Genomic DNA, 24,399 nt, shown 5'->3' on the forward strand with positions numbered 1-24,399 from the left:
CCAAACACCCCTTTAGGTTTAAGATTTTAAAATTTAGGGGTTAGTTATAATGAAGTTAAGCTAATAAGATTTTCCTTTTAAGGTTCAGACTTCCTTCTTAAATTATAGTGTTCGAAATAAAAAATTTTAGAACGGAGTATAATATATGTATTTAGAATGTTTCGGGTTTAAGTGTAAGGAATTTTTTATTTTTAAAAATAAATAAAAAATCGAGACGCTTAAATTAATATCGATTTAAAAAATAATAATAATAATAAATGAATTAAGACGCCTAAATTAATTCTAAACACCTTGAACAAAATGTCACAATATATATATAAGGGTGTTACCCTGTACATTCCATTCGTAGGTGATTGCTGAGCGAATCTCAATGAGTTTGAGCACCCGGACATCTCTCGAATACCTAGAGCGGATTTCATGATTGCTCATGAACAGGATGTGTAAGATAACAACCTCTTTATATATAGGGGTGCTATCTTGCACACCTTATTGATAAATAATTACTAAGTGACTCTTACTAAGTCGGGATGTCCTGAGCGAAGGTGTTTATTTAGTCTTATGAATCCCTTAATTTTAATCCCAAATGACTCAACATTCTAAATTCTTTTACATTCAATTTAGTGTTCATACGTTCACATCTGTGAACCATGTACGAGCTCATGCGTTCGTGGTCTCAGTCCGATTAAATCAAACTAAATTAAACCAAACTAATTATATAATAATTTCTTAGGTCGTCAAATAATTTTAAACATTAATTTTTCATCTATACACAAGTTGATTTTTTTAACGATCTACCCATAGAATAAATAAATCGTTTATATATCATTCGAACTAATTGGTTACGAAAGCCAATTTATTACGGATTTATAGGGTGGAAATACAAAAGGGAGTGAAATGAAAGTTTTCAAAATAAATATCATAATAAATCAATTACTTTGCTGAATAACAATAATCAATCGCCCTTTAATTTGTCACCGCGTATAATTAATTGACTAAATTAAAACGTCCTACGATTCGACAACTAAAACCGCTCAAGTCAATAGCGACTAAACCCTCGGCCTCACCGGTCTCGTTAGGGTTTTTGGGGCGGGCGTCGCGCCAACACACCGCACCCTCGCAGCCTCTTCTTCCTCCTCCTCCCGACCTCCACCACTTCGTTCCTTCTCCCCATATCCATCCAAAACGGGGCCTAGCAACCGTGGTTACTTGATCCTGGCGCGGACAGCAGGAGCTATGGTGATAGGGGTTTCCACCCACGTAGGCGTTCGGGGGCGCTTCTCTCCCTCCCCCTCCTATCTCTGGTTATCCTCTTGCCTCCATCACGGCGCCTCTGGATCGCGGCCGATCTTGCCCATCCGTCCCGTCGCGTGCTGCACTGGGTATTTTTTTTTTATATATACATATAGGGTAACATTCCCCTATATATATATTGAGTAAAGTCAAATTCTGCTATAAATTTGTAAAAATTGCCACAGATATATACAAATTATGAAAACATAGTAGTTTTGGTTAAAATGGCTACATTGCCATTTTTCATATCAAATTTTAAATTTGAATATATAAATGCACTCTAAGAGGCAATTAGAGGCCATCTATCAGAATGACCATACAAATTGGTCATTTGATCAATCAGTCGTCTCTTATAATTCATCTATATATTCAAATTCAAAATTTGAGCACATAATAGGCTTGGCCAAAATTGCTACATGACTAATTTTAATAAATTTTTTATTTAGATATTTTTATTTTTATTATTTTAAGATTTATAATTCATATACTAATTTTTAAAAATTTATGGAAGATCACTTTGTTCTATTATTATTATTATTATTATTATTTAATATATATATATATATATATATATATATTTGATAATTTTTGTCTTAAAAAAATTTATAATTCATGTAACACTTTTGATCAAAAAGTTACATGAATTGCCGAGGCACATGCACTAAACCTGTTATCCATCGCTCTTGTTTTTTTAAAACATGTATATGAAGGTGCAGTGGTTTAGAAGAGCAAATTATATAGAAGACATGGATTGATGGACAAATTTGATAGAAAACATGAGATGGGATATGCTTTTGATGATAAATAAAAATGCTTAAACCCAAATACAATAGTTGGTTGACAAAATCTAATGTATTACGTGCATTAGAACCATTTTTTTATTGATATATCATTTCTTAATGCCTGTTTTATTGTCAAGAGGAACATATACAAATCTTTTTGTTATCTAAAGCATATATTCATAATGTGGTTGGACAATATCAGTCGAAGTTTCTTAATGCATGTGAATCCTTCAACTCTTTTTTCTCATATGAATTAAATTGTCATAGACTATAAATTCATGTCTGATATACTACAGTAGGATGGAAACATACTTTAGGATCAGGGTGCTCTTAACTCTCAGAGGCAAACTAGGGTTTGGCTGGTACTTACAATCCTTAGATTTATTCACAGCCCATAATCCAAAAAAGGGGAAATGTTATTTCTATTAAGGGACCATATCCCTTAGATTATATAATCTGTATGTACAATTGAAATCATGTAATCGTGAGAATTAACTCTTCCAAGTGGGCAATCGTGAGAATTAGGTACTTTCACTTTTTGCAATGGTGTCTTAATGGCATTATGCTCATACGATATCCATGGAAAGGGATGGCCAACGACAGGGATGCAAGGAGTGAACATTTAGAGTGGATTGTACCCTCACCTTGCCCTGATTCCACTGTATCCTTGGCAATGTTTTCCTTGACTAATTATTCTTCAACAGAATATGTTGGAGCTGCAGAAGTAGGTTATGCTAAAGTGAATGTTTCTACCCTTTGATCTTCTTTTTTTAATGCGGTAATTTTGGTGCTGTTACCTAACTATGGAGACAACCATAAAGCTAATTCAATTGTAACTCATCAATGGATACCTATGACTGTTTTCCAAAATGTCTTGCTAGGACAGAAATAGCAGATTATATGGCTTAAACATGTTCTTTAATTTATTTGACATCACATGGCATTTCAAGGTCAGGACTCAAGCAGATAGGAGGAAGAATAAAGAAAGAAATGTTAGTTTGGCATGCGTACATCTGTAGTTTATATTGATTTACTTATTGACTGGTCTCTTTAGTCGTTTAATACAATATGATAGCGCTTTTCTTGATATTATAGTAATTAGCTTTCTGCTCTGTCTGGTGCTGATGCAACATCTGTTTTGTTTATAGAACTACGCAAGAAATGAATGAAAGAATTTCCAAGGACTGGTGGCTTTCAGAAACGGACAAACTAAGGTTGAAGAAAAAACATAACAAATTGTTGACAAATATTATAGGAGGGGGTTGCACTGATTTATTACCCCAATATGTTGATTCTAAAATTAGAAAGGAAGTTGTTGAATTAGGAAATGTTGAAAATGGAAGAGTTCACATTCTTACTAATCATCGTCAAGACATAATTCACCAAGTTCCTACTCATACTGTAAGACATAATTCACCAAGTATGAATGAGAGTGCCGTTGATAATAAACACCAACAATCATTGATACCAGAAAGCAGGTTCCCATTCCAGAACCCTCAACTGGAGAGACCCATATTGAATCTCCAACTGCGTCAGTATGATCGTGTTGCAAAAGTTGTTAATAATGTTTCTGGTGGCACCGTGCACTCTGAAAAATGTTTTATCAATGACCAACATATCAAGACATCTACGACAGGACGACCTGCCAAGGATTTGCAAAAGGTGGCACACCAGGAAAAAATTACTGATCTGCATGACAAAGTAATTATTGTTGATAATGTCTCAACAGCTAAAGAAGTAGCTGTAAGACATAATTCACCAAGTATGAATGAGAGTGTCGTTGATAATAAACACCAACAATCATTGATACCAGAAAGCAGGTCCACATTCCAGAACCCTCATCCGGAGAAACCCATATTGAATCTCCAACTGCCTCAGGATGATCGTGTTGCAAAAGTTGGTAGTGGAACAGTGCACACTGAAAATTGTTTTATGAATGGCCAGCATATCACGACATCTACAATGCGACCACTTGCGAAGGATTTGCAAAAGGTGGTACACCAGATAAAAACTACCAATGTGTACGACAAAGTAATTATTGTTGATAATGTCTCAACAGCTAAAAAATTAGCTGTAAGACATAATTCAACAAGTATGAATGAGAGTGTCGCTGTAAGACATAATTCACCAAGTATGAATGAGAGTGTCATTGATAATAAACGCCGACAATCATTGATACCCAAAAGCAGGTCCACATTCCAGAACCCTCAGCTGGAGAAACCCATATTGAATCTCCAACTGCCTCAGTATGATCATGTTGCAGAAGTTGTAAATGATGTTTCTAGTGAAACCGTGCACTCTGAAAAATGTTTTATCAATGGCCAACATATCACGACATCTACAACAGGACCACCTGCCAAGGATTTGCAAAAGGTGGTACACCAGGGAAAAACTACTGATGTGTATGACAAAGTAATTATTGTTGATAATGTCTCAACAGCTAAAGAAGTAGCTCGGCTACTTATTACAGAGTACAAAAATTTCATTCATGCATGTGATACTGAGGTAAGTTATCAAGAGCACATGATCTAACTGATATTTAAGTAGCACAATTGCTTGACTCACATTCATTATGTTGCTATTGCTTTGATTTCTACATAATGTGGATATAAGGGGTGAATATACGTCCTGATTTTACCCCAATGTGGATACTATTGCTTTTATTTTACTTGATATTTAAGCAATTTATTACTTATTTGGTAGAAATTGATATCCTGAAATCGAGTCTCTAATTAAACTGAGTTATCAGCAACTACTAACTACAGATTATTGAGCTGGGCTATGTGTATCCCTCATCATCATTGAAATTTTGTTAAGTTCATCTGTCCCCTATATTATAAGGCACCATCCTTAGTGTTTAATATATGGGTCACTTATTTAGTGTTTAATATATTTATCAGTTCTAAAGCAATCCAAGTGTATAGATTCTTTTATGATGTTTACAGATAAATACCTTTTACAGTTATTTTTTTTTTTATTTGCAATTTCTAGCTTCATATCATCTCTCTCTCTTTTTAAAAAAGATTTATTTGATCTTTTCTCTCATAGGTAGCCAATATTGATGTGAAGTCCGACACACCAGTTGGACATGGGGATGTTATATGCTTCAGTATCTACTCTGGTCCACTGGCAGACTTTGGAAATGGAAAGTCTTGTGTTTGGGTTGATGTTCTTGATGGTGGAGTGGAAGTGTTAATGGAGTTTGCTCCATTTTTTCAAGATCCTTCTATCAAGAAGGTGTAGTTCATTGTTGGTTTATCCACTTCAATATGCTAAAATTCTACTCCTGTCTCATGTTTTCACTATTGAACAGTTACTAAAGCTATGATTTTTTGGAAAATGGTAGAGTAGGTATCCTATATGCCTAATGATGTATATTTTAGAAGTATTGTGTGGTTCTTCTGACATTCTCTAGATTGGTTTCGTAGTGCTGCATGTGAATGTATATTTTTGACATCATCAAATATTTTGATTGCATCTTCTTGGAATTGTAGCTGTTTTTTGTTTGTGCTGCATTGGTCAAGCACCTTCTTTTCCTTTAGGCATATTGTTTGTTTTGCATATGACTCTAGCAATGGTGGATATGTAATCTTTCATTTTAAGTCTCAGCAAGCTTTTGAGCTTGGTCTGGACTCTGGACACAGTGCTTACCTTTATCCACATCGTTTCTAAATTAAATTATGAAAGATAGCTGTTTGTCACTGTTATTTCTTATTCTTTCAATTATGCTACATAGATTGTTGATTCGAGTTTGAGGATTAGTACTTCCTAGATTAAGATCATTATTTGTTTTATGATAATCTTATCTATACCAGTGCTTCTTCCTCTCAGTTGGAATAAGGCATGCTCGTATTCAAAGTTGTGTGATACTAAATGTATTTCTCTTCAATAACATGTAGGTTTGGCATAATTATAGCTTTGATAGTCATATAATAGGAAACAATGGGATCAAGCTTGCTGGGTTCCATGCGGATACCATGCATCTTGCACGACTTTTTGATTCTTCTAGGACAATCGATGGGGGTTATTCACTTGAAGCACTTACAAGTGACCCAAAGATCATGTCTCAAGGAAACTCAGATGATGATGTTGAATTAATCAGTGGGAAAATGTCAATGAAATCCATCTTTGGTAAGAAAAAATTAAAGAAAGATGGAACTGAAGGAAAAATTATCACACTTCCTCCTGTTGAAGTTCTACAAAGAGAAGAACGAAAATCGTGGATCAGATATTCTGCTTTAGATGCAATGAATACATTAAAACTTTTTAATCGCTTGAAAGAAAAACTTATGCATGTACCATGGTTTTATAAAGGCAGTTTACAAGGAACAATGTATAACTTCTATGAAAACTGCTGGCGCCCTTTTGGTGTTCTATTAGTAAAGATGGAATCTGAAGGAATTCTGGTCGATAAAGTCCATCTATCAAAGATTGAAAAGCTCGCTGTTGGTGATAAGCAAATAGTTGCAGATAAATTCAGACGGTGGGCATCCAAGTACTGTGAGGATGCCAAGTATATGAATGTGGGAAGTGATACTCAAATAAGGCAGCTGCTATTTGATGACACATCGAGGAGGTACTTAATATTTCTTTTTGCTATAGTCGTTTCTAACATTTTTACATTGTCATATGGCCACAGCCAAGTAGTACCTAAAGTTGATTACTAGACTTCCAAAATTTTCCAATGAAGTTTATAGCATTTTGACAGATTGTTTTTAGCTTCCAGTTTGTTGACTGTCAATTTGTATTGAGATTGGTAGAAGCCCCAGATTTGATCATTTAGCTAGAGTAATCATGTCTTGTTTGACTATTTCATCTATAAATGCTTTATATATTGCCTGTCCACCAGTACTTGGAAGACCAAATTGATCTTGTTGGTTTTCAAGTTGCATGTTGCAGTGATGGAAGACGGTAGAAGTATTGTGAAAAAAATCTTATGTTTTGTTCAGATTTGCTTGATAAAGCTTTTCTATGTTTGTGCAAGTGGTATATGCGTGCACCAATCAAGGTTGCTTGATGCTATGATTGTTACACATCAAGTTAATCACATTGTTTATGAACTGCTTTACCTGTTTACCAGATGAGTTCACCCCAATTTTTGAATCAACAAGTCTGTAATTTTAACCTTTTTGTCATTATGTTTTGCAGAGGTCGAAATGATATGAATTTTGAGTCAAAGCCAGAGTCAAAGTCATTTAAGGTTCCTAATACTGAGAAAATTGTTGAAGAAGGGAAGAAGACTCCTCTCAAGTATCGTACAATTCATCTACATAAGATTTGTGAAGGTTTGCAAACTGATATGTATACAGCCAGTGGGTTTCCGTCTGTAAGTGCTGATGCTCTAAAAGTATTTGCTGGAAACATCCCCAGCAATCAGATTTTTCGGATCGATAATGCATGTAAAGATGAGTATGTCACTGAAGAAGGGATAATGGACGACCAGAATCTGTCAGATACAGGGACAGATTATGAAGACTGCTCTTATGGTACTGCATTTGAGGCATTTGGAGGAGGCAATAAAGGAAGGGAGGCCTGTGAAGCTATTGCTGCTCTTTGTGAAACTTCTGCCATTGATTCACTGATAACAAATTTCATTATTCCCTTGCAGGTAAATTGATGAAACATATGTTCTCGCTTGCAAAATTTTTGTATGAAGTGGAGAAATGTTGCCTGCATTTAAGTAAATTTTCCTGGTTAACAATAGTAAATTTTCCTGGTCATTTAATTCTGCATTTAGGTATGTAAAATATTTGCAACACAATGTAAATATTGCTTGTTAAGGTCTTTTGGGGTGTCAGTCATAAATTTTGAAGTTTTATTTTAAAACACTTAGACAACTGCTGTTCCTGACATTTTTTAAAGAAGCAGACTTGCAAGTGTATCAGTAGTCCTACGGGTTTGTATTTTTTCTCATTTAACTTTCCCAAAAGCTGGTGCAACTGGAATTCCCCTCAATCCAACTATACTGACTTTGTCTTTGATTCCTAGGTTAATGATTGAATTGACTGGTCCTGTTTTTGAAATTCTGGCTGATGATCTGTTTTATGTTTTCCCTGTTGGTTTTATTAATTGATGTTGATCCTTATGTTGGTTTATTATGATTTTAGGAAAATCATATTTCCTGTGTCCATGGGAGAATTCATTGTTCTCTGAACATCAACACTGAAACTGGGCGCTTATCAGCTAGGAGACCAAACTTGCAGGTTAGTTTATTCTCTCTGGCATGTTGTGGTTACTCGGTAGTTGCAACACTTTGTGATCAGTGTTCTGTGATCTTGATAATACCTCCATCATTTCTTTATTCTCTTCATGGCTTCTCATCTATTTGGTACTTGCTTTGCTGCAAATTTTGTTGAGAATTTTTTAATCTTTATCAATATAAAATCATTGTTTAATATAATTTTATATAATAGCTAAAGATGTTCATGCGAGTTCCTTGGTGCTTAAACCAAATGACATATTTCTCTAGATAGGCTTGGTTTGAGGTATTTAAGGACACAAGGTATTTGTACATGACCTGCCAAGTGTAGGGGTGTTTTTCAATCCTTCATTGGAAAATATTTTAACCTGAAAAAACTGTAAATTTGTATTTGGTAAAATAAGAAGGAAATGAGATTCATCCTGTAACTTCGCATCACTAGCTTGGATTGACCTGTTTGATGTCTGACTGCTATCCTACCCATCTTGTTTACCCCACATAGGGTGGAGCAGGAAGGCCTTGCTAATCAACTTCTTCTTGTCTGATTGTTTTATGATAAAAAGGAATAGGTAACTATAGGAAATTAAGAATAAAGTAGTATATATATACCGAAAAAAGCTAGTTAGCCTTTTTTTTTTTTTGATATTAGCTAGACAGCCTTCCCAGCCGTCCTCCAAAATATCATCCTTAGTCAAAAAAGCTAGTTAGCTGTATTGGCTTTATTGATCATGTCAGTGTTAATAACCTGCTTGGAATTTTTTTATTTTTTACTACATGCAGTTGAAATTGTGAACGGTAATAACAAATTACTGACTTGCAGTTTGAATGTTATTTGTCAAAATAAAATATGCTTCTGAACCATCTAGATGTATAAAGGACTGCAAGATTTCTAACAAATTAAGTTGGATTGTAGATTTAGTTATTTACGTTATTATCTCTTCAATATTCAATAGCACTAAAGTGAAGTCCATCTCCATTTTGTAGAAACTTGGGAATTTGCATGTATGGACAATTATTATATGTGCTCAGTTATGCATTGAATTTGCATTTATCAGTTTGAATCCTTGGTATTAGGTTTTTGTGTAATAACCTGTGTGTTACAGCAAAAATTTATTTATGTTAAATGAGGTGCCCTTTTTGTTGTCTAACCAGAATCAACCTGCACTGGAGAAGGATAGGTACAAAATTCGGCAGGCTTTTATTGCTGAACCAGGAAAATCTCTTATAGTTGCTGATTATGGGCAGGTTAGCGAGCTCAATATTTACTTGTAACTTCTTTTGGCTTTGTGAGGAATTATCTTATGTTGTTTTTGTTAATTAAAATAATTAAAGCTGGAGCTTAGGATCTTAGCACATCTTGCGGACTGCAAAAGCATGTTGGAGGCCTTTAAAGCTGGTGGAGATTTCCATTCTAGAACAGCTATGAATATGTATGCGCATGTGCGTGAGGCTGTCAAAAATAAGAGAGTTCTTCTTGAGTGGGATCGTCAACCTGGAGAAGACAAGCCTCCAGTTCCTTTATTGAAAGTAAGCTTCCAATAATATTTCAAAAGACTTATTTATGCAGGTAAATTTTTAGAAGCATTGTTATGAGATAATATGACAGTGTTGACTGTCGATCACTTCTCTTATGTTTATTCCGTTTCACTTACTTTGCTGGTGCTCTATTTTAGCAATATTTTTTCTGCAATCCATCAGCTTCTCTTGCCCTTTTTATTTGCTTTTCTCTGTCTGACAACTATGAGCTTATGCCAGGACGTCAAATGGGATTACAACCCTTAGATATCTAACCACTAGGCCTAACAAGTTTACTTAAAAATTAGGTAAATGGATTATTTAGAAATCTCAAGGTCCATATTATTAATGTTTAAAATCTGGCTAGGCCATCTGAGTTGGTAAATTTCGTATTCTGGTTAACTTTGTCAATGATCCATGTGTGGCAAATCCTCTTATTTAAGCCAGACTTACAAATCTATGAAATTCTTACTTTTTCTAATAACAAACTTTTTTCTGCCTTACATTTACAAGGTTCATTTTCCTTTATCTTCTTTGACATATATTTTCACCATCTTGTTGTTGGGTGGATAATCATTTTTCCATTGACATTTGTGCTTTACTAATCAGGGAACAGGAAATGTAATTAGAGTACTTTATTGTGTTGGTTTTTAGTAGATGGAACAATCTGAAAGGTCTGTTTGCTACCTCGTTGATCTCATTATCTCTGTCATCAATACAAGATGTTAAGTTAGGTTTGCTCGAGAGACCAGCTGGACCAACCGTCACCTACCAAACTGCTGTGTTTCTGATATTTGTACCAATTAGTTATAATTACTAATTTGCATTGAGGGACCAAACTTAACCTACCAAATTACTTTGTGTTGCTGATATCTGTTCTATTTAGTTATAATTACTAATTTGCCTGGAACTTTGCCGTGCTAATGAACTATGTACTTAGTAGTTGTTGCTACGACTATTAATATATTATTAGTGTTCAATAGCTGCAACACCATGCTAAATATCATCATGCCTATTATCTGTGTTCATTATCATAATTTTGAAGGGAGCTCTTTTGATAGCCTCGCAGAGTTTAGTATAAGTCCAATTTTATAATTCTAGGATGGCAAATTCTCACACATTCCTTAGTTTCCTTAGTTTTATCTTGTTTATCATAAGATAGTCAAATATATGATTGCTATGATTTATTTATTTAACACTCTAAATTTTGTCCAATTGTTTTTCCTGTCTAGGATGCTTTTGCTTCCGAGAGAAGGAAGGCTAAGATGCTTAATTTTTCTATTGCATATGGAAAAACTCCAGTAGGCCTTTCTCGTGATTGGAAGGTAATTTCATGATAACTTGTAAGATCTAACTTCGACAACAATTTCTCAATGTAGCAATAATAAATATATGTATGTATTGGTCCATCCATGTCTTATTTTATTCTGTGATATAGTTGAAGTTAGGTAACATCTGTGTAACATTTTATGCTTATGATCAAATTTGAATGTCCAAATTATTTCATTCCATGATTAACCTCAGCCATTAGTCACTTCTGTAGTTCAGAGGCTTGGCTCTGAAAGAACAAATATTTCTGAATTATGTATTGTTATTGTATTGCGATGTCGTGGTGTCTTATGTGATACCCGTGACAGTATCCTTGGTAAAATTTGGCATAGAAGTTATCTTGCATGTTATCTGATACCCGATGACCTGTTTTTATTTTTTGTATATTCTTCTCTTGGGCATGTGAGTGACTGCATTTCTAAATTTAATAAGCACAGGATGTCTAAAAGGCTACAACTGTACCTTCTTGAAATGTCTACTCTACTCATTCAGTTGCAGAGTCCTAACAGTTGTGTTAATACATGTCCACTACAACAGAATCTGGTGCTTGTGTTGCTGACATGGTCATTAATTCAATTGTCAGTTACATTATAATCACATTTGCTTGCTGCTGCTCATTTCCTGACATTAATATGTCATCCATTTGGTGTCTGCAGCCTAAACATGGCTTCCTATATAATGGCTATGTGCAATAAATACTGAGATGTGCTATGGTGAAGCTTTTTTTTTCAATAGTCCATGGAGAAAATGTTTGGTAGATTTAATATTGCATTCCCAATCAAGGTTGACAAAATGAAGAGTCTAAAACAATGCACATGCACGAACATTTTCTCATCAACTCTTGTGCTCAGGTTTCTTTGAAGGAAGCCAAAGAAACCCTCGATCTTTGGTACAAGGAAAGAAAAGAAGTAATGAAGTGGCAGGATAGACAGAAAAAGGAGGTCTGGGAAACTGGTTGTGTGAAGACATTGCTTGGACGCTCAAGACATTTTACTTCAATGATAAATTCCAAAAGTCAGAGGGGTCACATTGAACGAGCTGCAATAAATACACCAGTCCAGGTATGGTGTAGAATTTCCTATTTGGCCTAAAACTTTAGTTATAAATGCATCTGTTAGTTATCTATTAAAAGGAGAAGAGGGAAATCAAAGAACCAAGGAAAATGGGGAGATTTTTGAGAGAAATCCAATTCGTAAAAAATTAATCATCACCTTACAGCTTATGCTTTTATACAAGATTTACAAAAAAAAAATATAATAATGTTTTTGACATGGAGAATCACGATGATCATGTAGTAGGTGACTCATTCCACCCTTTTTTTTTGAAAAAGGATTTGAGCGTCTATATGTCACTGCATTTTATTGATGTCCCAAAACATACAAGAGGTTGGTTAAGATTAAAATTACATATGTAATTGATTTCGTCATAGGTTATTCATACTTTTAGTTGATGACATATGAGATGCAGAATCAATCATTCATTTAAACAGAAAATTTAATATACAGTTCAACAAAACTTTAGTAAGATGTGATGCGATGTGATGACATTTCAACATATGACTCATTCCATCCTTTTTCTCGAGTGATCGAGTAAATCTAGTTTTTGAAAGATGTCTTATATCAATTTGTTGTGTAATAGACCACTGAACATCAGATGCACCGCCTCATCTTGGTTGGAAAGCAATTTCCTATAAACATGTGAAAAAACTCGTAGTTCATCTAGAAACTTGTATAACCACCGAAGCAAGATGTAAAATTCAATAATTACAAGCGTGTGCATGTACACATGTTCATACACATAAGAGTGTGGGATTATTTTTCTATTTCAACTTGATTATAACATTCTTCTTTTTAGAAGCTTTAAATATCTTGATTGCCTCCATATCATGGCTTCCCTACTGTTCTCTCTCAACATGACCTAGCTTACTGTTCTCTCTCAACATAACCTAGCTGATGGGTGTTGGTGTTGTTTTTGTTATATAAGTTAATTCTCTGTATTTTCAAGTTTCGCAGCTTATGTACTGAAATTAATTAACAGGGAAGTGCAGCAGATGTCGCCATGTGTGCTATGCTCGAAATAGATAGAAATGTTCATCTGAAGGAGCTTGGATGGAAACTTCTGTTGCAGGTGAGTTTGTCAGACAGTCTTGTGTCCATGATCCTGCGATAATGTGTCATCATGAGAATTTCTCTCTTAGTTCTAGCCAAATATTCTAGATTTATAACCTCTTCTCCATTAAGAATAATGAACTTGTTGTATGCTAGGATTGACACAGACTTTCTCCCCCTTATTCTCAACAGTGATTATAGCAAAAAGTAAACAAATATTTTTTTGTTATGCAAAAGGTTTTTAAAAATAAAAAATAAAAAAATTCTCTACTTGCATTTAGGGGTGAGCATTCGGTTAATTCAGTTAATTTGATATTAATTTTGTATAAATTCTTTTTATTGTTATTTTAAACAAATTTAGTTAATTCGGTATTAATTGAAATAATTAATTCGGTTAATTCAGTTTTAGTAAAATTTTGATTGGATTTAGTTAGCTAACACTAAATCGGTTTTCGGTTAATTCGGTTAATTTATGGACCGAATTAACCGAATGTTCACCCCTATTTGCATTACTGCACATGTTATCTTGAGATTCTTCATAATCTGTCAGTTAATTGCTAATGTCTTTAGTAAAGCAACTGAACAGTTTGACCCCAAATGCTAGATATAAACCTCCTTTTTAGGAAAAATGATCAATGCAAAGACTTGCCCTCTTTCCTTTCTTTTTTCTGCTGTTAATCGCCAAGATTTTCCCAAAAGAACTGAAAACAAGGATACGAATAGAACTTGTAGCAAGAAGTTAGAAATATTTTATTGGTTATGCTGAAGTACCTTTCCAAGCTTTTTATTTCCCATTTGCAGTACATGCTTGTTATGCCAGGATTCTTTGAAAGTTATTGCCTAATTGCTAATGTCTTTAGTAAAGCAGCTAGACAGCTGTCAACATCAATTCAGATATGAGTATAAAAGATTAGCTTGGTTCACGAAGCTCCTGTCAATACGGGTCCCGGAGAAGGGTATGCAGGCTAATGCAGCCATAGTCTGCTTTGCAAAAGGCTGTTTCTGAGATCACTCAGATACCGGTATCCCAATAAATATTTTTCAAAGTTCTTACACATGACCCATAGGAGTATAGTGTATCTATGTTGGAATTTCGGGTGTCTAACTCATATAGTGTGGGGATAGATGAAATGTTTGGTTAGAAAAGCTAGTTGTTTCTTCCATATAATGGAAAGATGCCTGCTGAGCAGTTCATTTGTTTATAGAATTTTGTTCTTTATTCACGCTGCTTGATGGATAAATTGGTCTTTATTCACGCTACATAACTATTTTTGCATATACAAATTATGCCCTTCGCCTTTTTTGCCTGATGATTCCATTTTTCATGTCTCTCTGAATTTGTTTTTTGCTGTAATGCTTTTTTTTGGGCAGTTTGTTTCACCCAATAATTGTAGTGGAAATGGGTTCTATGTTTAAAACCGTACAAAAGTTGCTAACACTTTACTCTAACCAGGTGCACGATGAAGTTATGTTAGAAGGACCTGCAGAGTCCGCAGAGCTTGCAAAGTCCATAGTCGTCGAGTGCATGTCCAAACCCTTCTGGGGCGAAAACATCCTTAAGGTCGACCTTGCTGTCGATGCAAAATGTGCCCAGAGCTGGTATGCTGCTAAGTAGCAAACAGAAGCCGCGAATTCAAGTCCTGATTTCTCTTTTTGCTTAGTAATTGTCACTCGAGCAAACGTGTACGAGGGGTCAAGCTCAGGAAAGAAGCTACTGTCGATATTGCCTTTTGCAAGTTACCGAGTGCGGTCAGCTTACGAGCAAACTTGTATTATATTATTCATGTATTAGTGTTGGTTTTCGAGTGCATGAAAGCAGAAGCTGCCAAAACGGCGTCATCCGCATTGTAAATTCTATTCGAACCAATTTCTCCTAGATATGCCCATGTATCCCTAATTATGTTCTAAAACATCCCTGGTTGAAGTGAATATTATTGTTGGTTGTACTGAAAGTTTGCGTTCAACATCGTGTTGCAAATAGCGATTAGACTGACTAGTTTTGCGATTTGTTAAGGTTAATTGTATCTAGATATATTTGCAACACCATTTGTGAACAAGAGTATTGGCGTGTGTAGGTCAGCAATGGGATCAACGGTTACCAGTTTCAAATAGGTTTCTGGTTGAGATCCACTGGTTCAGTTGGCACACTAACTATTTCTGTGAATAAAGCGTTCAGACCTAAACAATCAACTAGTTGAACCGGCCTTCCGTAATACCTTTCTTGATATTCCAATTAAGATGGTTCTGAACTTCTGATATTGCAGGAATAATTATTTCTAAGTCTTAATTAAACTCTTTCCTGCATTGTTCCTTTTTTTTTCCCCTCACGAACACCTTCTTCCCCTCGTGAGTGCCTATAGTGATATCGCTGGAGCAGCCGACGACTGAGTGCACATTCGCTTGCGTCGCCTCCTTCCACACGAGACGTCGGCACCCCATCCTTCTCATTTCCAGGCCATATGACACATCGACGCTCATATTGGAGTTCCTTGCGATTGCCGGAGTAGCCGGCAACCGAGTGCACGTCCATCGGCGTCGCCTCCGTCCATGCGAGATGCTAGTGTCGCCTCCGTCCACACGAGACATCGACACCCCATCCTTCTTCCCGAGCCATCACGATGCCGATACTCATATTGGAGTTCCTGCAATGCCTGATAGGGATGACAATAGATTAGATTCAGATTAAATTTCATATCCCATATCAAATGAAAGATCAGATATCTTCTATACTAATAATTTTTTTTTATATCCATTATCATTATTCAATAAAATCATATTAAAATTAATCTCATATTAAAAATATATATAATTAAAAAAATAAACTAAAAATCTAAATAACCTACTCCTAATGTAAAAAAAAGTTAGTGAAATTTATAAAAAAATTATTCTTTAATTAATATATATATATATATATATAGAACAGTTATCCTGAGTGGGAGACTCGCGAGCGACCATCCATCTGGCAGTCCACCTCAATTTTTTTTTTTTTATTTGCTTAATAAATTTCTTCCCCCTCGTGACGCCGTCCCTGGTCTTTTCCTCGCAGCAGCTCTTCCCTCTCCGCGGCGCGTTCTCGCCACGACTCTTCCCTCTCCTCGACGCAATCGTCGCCGCAGCTCTACCCTTTCCTCTCCTCTCCTCGACGCCGCCCTCGTCGCAACGCCTTGACAGACGCCGTTCCTCGCCGCAACGCATAGGTTTTTCCCTCACCGCGACGCTGTCCCCTCCTCGAGATCCGTGCGCGACGCTTTAATCGGGTATTTGAATCGGATAGTCCCTCTAAACTCTCCTCCATTCGGATCCATCGGGTTCGGAGGACTAGTTCGGGAAAACGAAGCTCCACCCACGGCCACCCGAAACCGCCGCGACGCTCTGCCCCCTACTCGCTGAATGTCCTTAAGCTCAAAACCCTAGAAGCCCTTCCGGCTCAGGCTTTTCTCGCGATGGCGGAGGGGGCGGCCATCTCCGTCACGGCTCAGTTGGAAGCCTTGTTCCATAGGAGGATCGAGTTCCATCCCAATCGGAAGCCGTTGTCTTCCTTTCCCAACGGGGATTTCCGCCTCGAGACTCTGAACCCCAGCTCGGGTCCCGGTACATCTGCAGAGAAAATAGGAGGAGTCTCCATGCCGTCGAAGGGGAATCGATCGGTGGAGTCGGAGTTTTACGAGTTTGGATTCGATCAAGAGCTTAGCTGTAGAATCACCTTCCGGAGGATAGTAAGTTTGGTTCCCATGGAATTTGGCTGATAGATCTTTTATCATCTGGGAGCAAATATGGAATTTTTCTCTCATCGTCAAAAATATTCATTTTACTCCACATATTCTAATAAGTTATCTCACATAGTTCTGACCGATACCAAATGTGGAAGGTGGTTTTGTGTTATTTGATCTTAACATCTTTCCACTTTCGTTGCAAACATTTCTATCACTATATTTTTCTCCTTACATTTGGATTATCTTGCAGGGTGCTGGTCTGGCAAATCTCGGCAATACTTGTTTTCTTAATTCGGTTCTTCAGTGCCTTACATATACTGAACCTTTTGCAGCTTATTTGCAAAGTGGAAAGCATAAATCTTCTTGTAAGTTTCCATTCAGTTGCATTGTTTTTGTTTTGTGCATATTTTCACAAAACCAAGAAAGTGCCTCTTGCATATTTTCCATTCAGCCGAAAGTATAAACCAAGAATGTGCCTCTCTTCAGGCATATTTTCATACAGCCATTGTATTGTTGACTAAAATGTCTAGATGAATTCATTGTATTGTTTGCTCGGTAACACATTATACAGCTGTCTTGTTTTCGTAGTACTTTTGAAACTATTGTCTTAAAAGGTTTTTGAAATTTGTTACTGCAGGTCATACTGCTGGATTTTGTGCAATGTGTGCCCTTCAGAATCATGTCATTACTGCTTTACAGTCAAGTGGAAAGATAGTTTCACCTTCACATTTTGTTAAGAACTTACGTTGTATCCTTCTTATCTTACATGTTTATGTATAGATTACTCATATGTGGCTTTTTGTTGAATTCATATGTTGGTTAAACTCTCTACTTAATGACTGTAAATGCTGAAACCATCATGTTTGATAGGATTGCTTGTTTTTTCTTTAAATCACAAACCTTAACTATTAATAATCAGGTGTGTCACGCAGTTTCCAAAATTCAAGACAAGAAGATGCTCATGAGTATATGGTTAACTTGCTAGAATCAATGCATAAATGCTGTTTACCATCTGGAGTACCAAGTGAGTCCCCCAGTGCCTATGAAAAAAGCTTGGTACACAAGATATTTGGTGGTCGATTGCAGAGTCAGGTATATCAACACTCTTGATGATGCCTTTGCAATCTTGAATATATGGTTAATCTTAGGAAATACCTCTCTAAAGGATAATTTATCTTAGAAAACCAATCTGAAGGCACATATATGTTTGAGCAAAATATAAATGCTTATGCATTTTTTTTATCTGAAATATTATGTGAGCTAGGAATCTGATTTGTGATGGTTAATATAAGGTTCAATACTTGTGGAGTCATTAATCATGTTATTTACATACTTCATGGGCATGGGAAGGCCATAGTGTAATACTTTTTGATGGATATAAGTTTGATCCTTTTAAATCTTTTTAAATACTTGAGAAATCCTTTCGCTCAGCAAATAATTTACAATATGTTTTTTCCTCTTTTGGCACTCATATTAGACGAACCTTGATATATTGGACTGTTGATTAATGAGTTAATTTAGGCTTATTCTCATTACTTTTTATTAGATTTGATTGGCCGATCGCTTATCCCATAAGCTCACGATATTAGGAAAAATGGATTTATACATTCATATTTTTAACACTCCATGTGTAAGTGTGCATACTTAACTAGATTTGGATTTTCAAATTCAGCACATGAAATCTATTGAATAGGGGCATGTTTTATTGCATATATAGTATTCTTACTCAGGACCTTTCTGATCTGGTACGATATCTTATTGTATGGCTGTTTACTTGTTCCAAAAGTTTGAGCTCAATGTAAAAGGATGTATAAATGTGTAATTTGAGTATGCATGTCTCCCATACTTGTCAAACATTTATGGTAAATTCAAATGATAAGTGTTTTTTTAATATCTTTTTTCGTATGTCTTTAATTGTACAAACTTCTAACGCAGTAACTTTGGTTCTTGTGTATCTTATATTACACTGCATTCATCTACAACATGTTGCAGGTTAAATGCATGCAGTGTAACTACTCTTCTAATAAGTTTGATCCCTTCTTAGACTTGAGTCTTGAAATAGTGAAGGCTGACTCTTTGCTTAAGGCACTTGCCCATTACACCAAGGTGGAGCAATTAGATGGAGGTCAGAAGCAATACCAGTGCCAAAACTGCAAGGAGAAAGTCAAGGCCCTCAAGCAACTTACCATTTACAAGGCTCCCCATGTTCTTACCATTCATCTCAAGCGTTTTTATTCTCATGATCCTGGTCAAAAGATTGACAAAAAAGTGGAATTTGAACCAAGTTTGGATTTAAAACCTTTTGTCAGCGATCAACAGGTAGTCAAAATATAAATAAATTGTCTAGTAACTCCATATTTTAGAGGCTAGTGCTTTCTTTTCTAATCTGTTTCCCTATTGAAAATTTCAGGGTGGAAATCTAAAATATACACTTTATGGTGTATTAGTACATGCAGGGTGGAGTACCCGCTCTGGACACTATTATTGTTATGTTCGTACCTCAAGTGGCTTGTGGCATTCTCTGGATGATAATCAGGTTTTACAACTTCTCATTCCACCAATGTGGCGTAATTTGCAAGCTATGATAATAAAAGTTTCTGAAAATACACCTGTGTGATTATATATTAAATTTCCATGCTACTTGTGATAAATTAAAAGAAACTAACAAAAAAAGTTCCCCTGCTTGTACTTGTGAATGTGGAAAACATGTACAGTTCTGCATAGTAAGCAGGCATATAAGTGGAAGCAAAGCAGTGGATCTATAAGGATCTATCTGTTCTATCCTTTTAGGGGGTAGGAGGATGAAGTTACATGTCTTGGGAACATATTTGAAAGTTGCATGTTGAAACTGTTTGAATTGAGAGGATAATGTGGAAAATGGAAAAAAGTACAACGGATGACCACAATATTTGAATTGTTTTTGCAAAGTTTTTTTCAATCATGAGTAAGATGCAATTTGTATATTTTTATACCCATGGTAAATAAATTCCTCTATTCATTTGTCAAGCATTCATTTGCAGGTACACCAGGTAAGTGAGAAGACTGTTTTGGCACAGAAAGCATATATGTTATTTTATGTACGGAACAGAAGTTCTATACCCAAAGGATTTGAAAATTTGTTCTGCAAAGACAGGGCTAATCAAAATGGAAAGAAATTGATTCCCCAGTCATCCTTGGTTTTGAATGGTGTTGTTCAAAATGGTTTGACAGAAAAATGCCATAGTCCTATGGAACCCACCTCTTCCCAATTGCAAATTTCAAGTGCTGTTGCTCATTCTGCTTCGGCTATGAATGTTTCATCAAATGAACTTTCAACACAAATGCTGTCTCCCTTGCTGAATGGTGGCACTTCTAAAAATAAAATTCCTGAACTACAAAATAATAACCAGGTACTTGGAGTGAAACTTTCCACTTTGAAAGACGGAAGCTCCATTAAGAAAGGATTGCGGCAAACATCTGCACCATTTTCTAAAAGTCCAGTGAAGCTTCCTGTTGAAAAGGTTTTGAAGGAGGTGGATGAAGTTTCGGTGGCAGAGAAGGGTCTGTTCCAAGTTGCTGTTGAAAATAGCTTCTCTGATCTACCCCAGAATGTCGATGGTGAAGATGAAAGATCTCATGCTTCTTGTTGTCCACTCCAATGTGCACATCAAAATGGGCACTCATCTAATCTGCAATCTGAAGAAGACAATGCTAAACAGGAAAATCTTGCTCCTTCAGTAAAAATGTTGAAGAAACTGCATAATCCCATGAAACTGAGGAGGCTTGCTAAATATGCCCAGAAGGGCCTGCCATTTGGTCGTTCATTTCTTGCTTCTTTAAACTTGTCAGTGATCCAAAGATCCAAGAAAAACAAAAAATTCCATTTACGATTAAAAGATTCACAGAAACATGAGTGTGGCCGTCAAAAAGACCAGGCTTTGCCCACGTCTGGGGCTGTTAATAATGTTTCTGCAGGTAAGGGTTCTTCATCAAAACATTCTCGATCTGAAATGATCAAAGGAAGTATTGACCAAGCTATGAAGATCAGGAACTACTGCAATGAATCATTTGATCATGCGGACAAAAAGGAAGAGGTAACTGAAAAGGATGAGACTCTTTCCCCTGAGTTGCCAATATCTAGCTCAAATTCCACCATAAAATCACTTAATTCAAGGCTCACTGTTGAAAATGAAGAGGTGAATGGGAAAGATGTGATTTTTGCCCCTCAGTTGCCAATAATTAGCTCAAATCCCACTGAAAAATCAGTTAACTCGAGAGTCACCTTTGCTGGTGACCAAGTAAGATTGCAGAAAGATTTTAGGAATATGCTTATGATGGGTTTGGAGATTTCTGGTGAGTATCAACATCCTGCAATATGGTTGTGCTTGTTTTTTGCTATTTGGTTGCATTGCAGTGTTTTAGTTATTGGCTATCTTTTGGCATGCAGTTCCTAGATGGGATGATGCTAAATTGCATAAATTAAGCCAGAATGGTTTAGAAAGTTCTAGAAGTACCAGTATTGGCTATGTATTAGATGAATGGTAAGGTTCTTTGCCTTGATTATGCAGTATAATTTATTCCCACAGAAAGTTGACGTACTCATTAGCTCCATGCTTATTTCTTTGGTAGTTTTTTTCATTCAAAAGGATGATCTGGCAACACTTGTCTAGTTATACGATCGTGCATAACGCCAGATTATTTCTTTGGTAGTCATTTCATTCAAAAATGTTGAAGTTTGTGTATTATAAATCTTTCTTTAATCCTGATTATCAAATTAATTTTTTTTTAATAATCTAACCATTTGAACTTTATCTGAGAAGTTCACTTATTATTAGACAAATGATGCTGTGGCAACCCAATAAATCTCACATTGTATGTTGTAGACTAAAAGGAAGCTTTACCAGGTTTGGTGTGTGAACTACTATTAAATTGGACTTGAGCAATTTGGCCATTAGTTGGACTTGAATGGGATTAGTTCTCCCATCTAAGCAACTCGTGACAATTTGTACCAAAGCAACCTAATCTTATGCATAGTAAAGTGTTGGAAAATGTTACTTTGATGGTATAGATACCATTGGGCCTCATATGCTTCTGATTAGCGATGATCCTAGGCAACAATTGCACTTTGGATCTTGATGTCCCGAGTAGGAATATTGTGGCACTCTATTTTACTCTCATATTGTAAGTCGTGAACTGATCAATAAGCTTTAAATCTTGGGTACGAGAGTTACTATTAATTTGGGTTAAATATTTTTGGTTGGTGGTCAAACTTGACACGTTTTCATCTAAGCAGGTTGTGACATATAATAGATTCCTAGATAATACTGTTGTTGCTAAGTTGTAGCCTCTATCATTAAACCTGCAGCAACTCTGGTTGTTTCCTTTCCTAAATTCAGTTTCACAACTTATCTCAGGAATGAGGAATATGACCGTGGTAAACGAAAGAAGTTAAGAAAATCCCTACAGTCTTTTGACGGGCCGAACCTATTCCAACAGACTGCCAACCAAAAAGCGCGACAGAATTTCAAGGCAAAATTTGAGACCGAGCAATCAGCGAACCAACCCTTCAGGATATGTTGACAAGGTTGACAATAAATTCTCCATTTGCATTACGACACTTGTTATCTTAAGATTCTTCAAAATTTCAGTTAATTGCTAATGTCTTTAGTAAAGCAACTGAACAAGTTGGCCCCAAATGCAAACGTTTTTTTAGGAAAAATGTTTGATGCAAAGACTTGTCTTTTTTTCTTTTCTTTTTTCTCCTGTTAATCGCCAAGATTTTCCCAAAAGAATTGGAAACAAGGATACAAATAGTGACTGTAGCAAGAAGTCAGAAATATTTTATTGGTTATGCTGAAGTACCTTTCCTAGCTTTTTTTCCCCATTTGCATTACATGCTTGTTATGCTAGGAGACTTTGAAAGTTATTGCCTAATTGCTAATGTCTTTAGTAAAGCAGCTAGACAACGGTCAACTGACAGTTATCAACTCAGATATGATTATCCCAATAAATATTTTTCAAAGTTCTTACACATGACCCATAGGAGTATAGATATCTATCTTGGTGTATCCGTGTTGGAATTTCGGGTGTCTAACTCAGATACTGCGGGGGTAGATGAAATGTTTGGTTAGAAAAGCTAGTTGTTTCCTTATAGAATTTTGTTCTTTACACACGCTGCTTGATGGATAAATTGGAGTTTACTTAAGCTGGCCATCTTGTTCTTTTCTTTTATTTTCTTTCCAACTTCTCAATACGCTAGTTTCTGTAGTCTGGCTCAAGCACTACTCATCAAAGGTAAAACAAAAATGTAACCATTTTACTTTGGGAGTTCTGATTTTTCAGACTTCATGTGTTGTTCCTTTTTCTCTTGTAACCGGAGGTTTTCAGTAGAAAGGGAGAACCTATACATAACTATTTGCGCATATACAAATTAAGTCCTTTGCCTGATGATTCCATTCTTCATGTGTCTCTCTGAGTTTGTTTTGCTGTAATTTTTTTTGTAGTTTGATCCTCCCAATAGTTGTAGTGGAAATGAGTTCTAAGGTTTTACAAAAGTTGCTAACAATATACTCTAACCAGGTGCGTGATGAAGTCATACTAGAAGGACCTGCTGAGTTGGCAGAGCTTGCGAAGTCCATAGTCGTCGAGTGCATGTCCAAGCCCTTCTTTGGCGAAAATTTCCTTAAGGTGGACCTTGCTGTTGATGCAAAATTTGCCGAGAGCTGGTATGCTTCCAAGAAGCAAACATAAGCCGCGAATTCAAGTCCTGATTATTATTTTTGCTTAGTAATTGTTACTTACTGAGTACGGTCAGCTTACGAGCAAACTTGTACTGTATTATTCGTGTATTTGTGTTGGTTTTCGAGTGCATGAACGTGAGCAGAAGCTGCTAAAATGGTTTCATCCCCAGTGTAAATTATATCCGAACCAATTTCTCCCAGATGTGCTCATGTCTCCCTAACTATGTTTTAAAACATTCCTGGTTGAAGTGAATATTATAGTAGGTTGACCGGAAAGTTTGTGCCCAACATTGTTTTGTTGCAAATAGCGACAAGACTGACTAGTTTTGCGATTTGTCAAGGTTGATTGTATCTAGATGTATTTGCAATTCCATTTGTTGGAGTAATAGGTGAAGCTCTGACCTTAACGGCTTTTCTGGGACGGTCCTACATTTTTTAGGAAGGGTTAAATCAGGGGAATATTTGTCCTAACGATTTGCATTCCCATTTGTGACCAGAGTATTGGCGTATGTTGGTCAGCAATGTGATCAATGAGTACCAGTTTCAAGTGGGTTTCTGGTTCGGATCAAATGGTTCAGTTGGTGCGTTAACCATTGCTGTGAATAAAGCGTTCTGACCTAAACCAATCAACTAGTTGAATGAACCTTCGGTAATACCTTTATTTATATTCCAAATAAGATGGTTCTGGGATTGCAGGAATAGTTATTCCTTTCTTAAATTATTTTTTGTGAAATTATATAAATA

General features: G+C 36.0%; 2 protein-coding genes across 3 annotated transcripts; both read left to right on the forward strand.

The window, feature by feature from the left end:
• The first annotated feature begins 1,015 nt into the window (after positions 1–1,015).
• Positions 1,016–15,175, forward strand: LOC121997574 (DNA polymerase I A, chloroplastic-like). 2 transcript variants are annotated; one of them, XM_042552053.1, is made up of 12 exons: positions 1,016–1,379; positions 3,221–4,577; positions 5,121–5,309; positions 5,972–6,648; positions 7,221–7,680; positions 8,180–8,275; positions 9,424–9,516; positions 9,604–9,798; positions 11,019–11,111; positions 11,967–12,176; positions 13,153–13,242; positions 14,677–15,175. In XM_042552053.1, exons 1-12 carry the CDS (start codon positions 1,234–1,236, stop codon positions 14,836–14,838), a joined length of 3,768 nt encoding a protein of 1,255 aa, XP_042407987.1. In that variant the 5' UTR covers positions 1,016–1,233; the 3' UTR covers positions 14,839–15,175. The 2 variants fall into 2 exon arrangements, with proteins under 2 accessions (XP_042407987.1, XP_042407988.1); XM_042552054.1 differs by lacking the exon at positions 14,677–15,175 and adding an exon at positions 14,092–14,603.
• Positions 15,176–16,233: 1,058 nt separating this feature from the next.
• On the forward strand, positions 16,234–23,943 carry LOC121997575 (ubiquitin carboxyl-terminal hydrolase 23-like). The gene is made up of 10 exons (XM_042552055.1): positions 16,234–16,939; positions 17,187–17,301; positions 17,574–17,684; positions 17,856–18,028; positions 18,929–19,255; positions 19,347–19,472; positions 19,957–21,268; positions 21,363–21,456; positions 22,330–22,499; positions 23,495–23,943. Exons 1-9 carry the CDS (start codon positions 16,667–16,669, stop codon positions 22,493–22,495), a joined length of 2,697 nt encoding a protein of 898 aa, XP_042407989.1. The 5' UTR covers positions 16,234–16,666; the 3' UTR covers positions 22,496–22,499; positions 23,495–23,943.
• Positions 23,944–24,399: the final 456 nt, after the last annotated feature.

Source organism: Zingiber officinale, chromosome 6A (assembly GCF_018446385.1).
Source record: "Zingiber officinale cultivar Zhangliang chromosome 6A, Zo_v1.1, whole genome shotgun sequence".
NCBI lineage: Eukaryota > Viridiplantae > Streptophyta > Magnoliopsida > Zingiberales > Zingiberaceae > Zingiber > Zingiber officinale.

Excerpts from the sequence above, each read along its gene's own strand:
- LOC121997574 (XM_042552053.1), top strand. The coding sequence starts at position 1,234 with ATGGTGATAGGGGTTTCCACCCACGTAGGCGTTCGGGGGCGCTTCTCT. Across the intron at positions 7,681-8,179 it reads ATTTCATTATTCCCTTGCAG|GAAAATCATATTTCCTGTGT; the intron begins GTAAATTGATGA and ends TTATGATTTTAG. Across the intron at positions 9,799-11,018 it reads CTCCAGTTCCTTTATTGAAA|GATGCTTTTGCTTCCGAGAG; the intron begins GTAAGCTTCCAA and ends TTTCCTGTCTAG.
- LOC121997575 (XM_042552055.1), top strand. The coding sequence starts at position 16,667 with ATGGCGGAGGGGGCGGCCATCTCCGTCACGGCTCAGTTGGAAGCCTTG. Across the intron at positions 17,685-17,855 it reads TTTTGTTAAGAACTTACGTT|GTGTGTCACGCAGTTTCCAA; the intron begins GTATCCTTCTTA and ends ATTAATAATCAG. Across the intron at positions 19,473-19,956 it reads ATTCTCTGGATGATAATCAG|GTACACCAGGTAAGTGAGAA; the intron begins GTTTTACAACTT and ends ATTCATTTGCAG.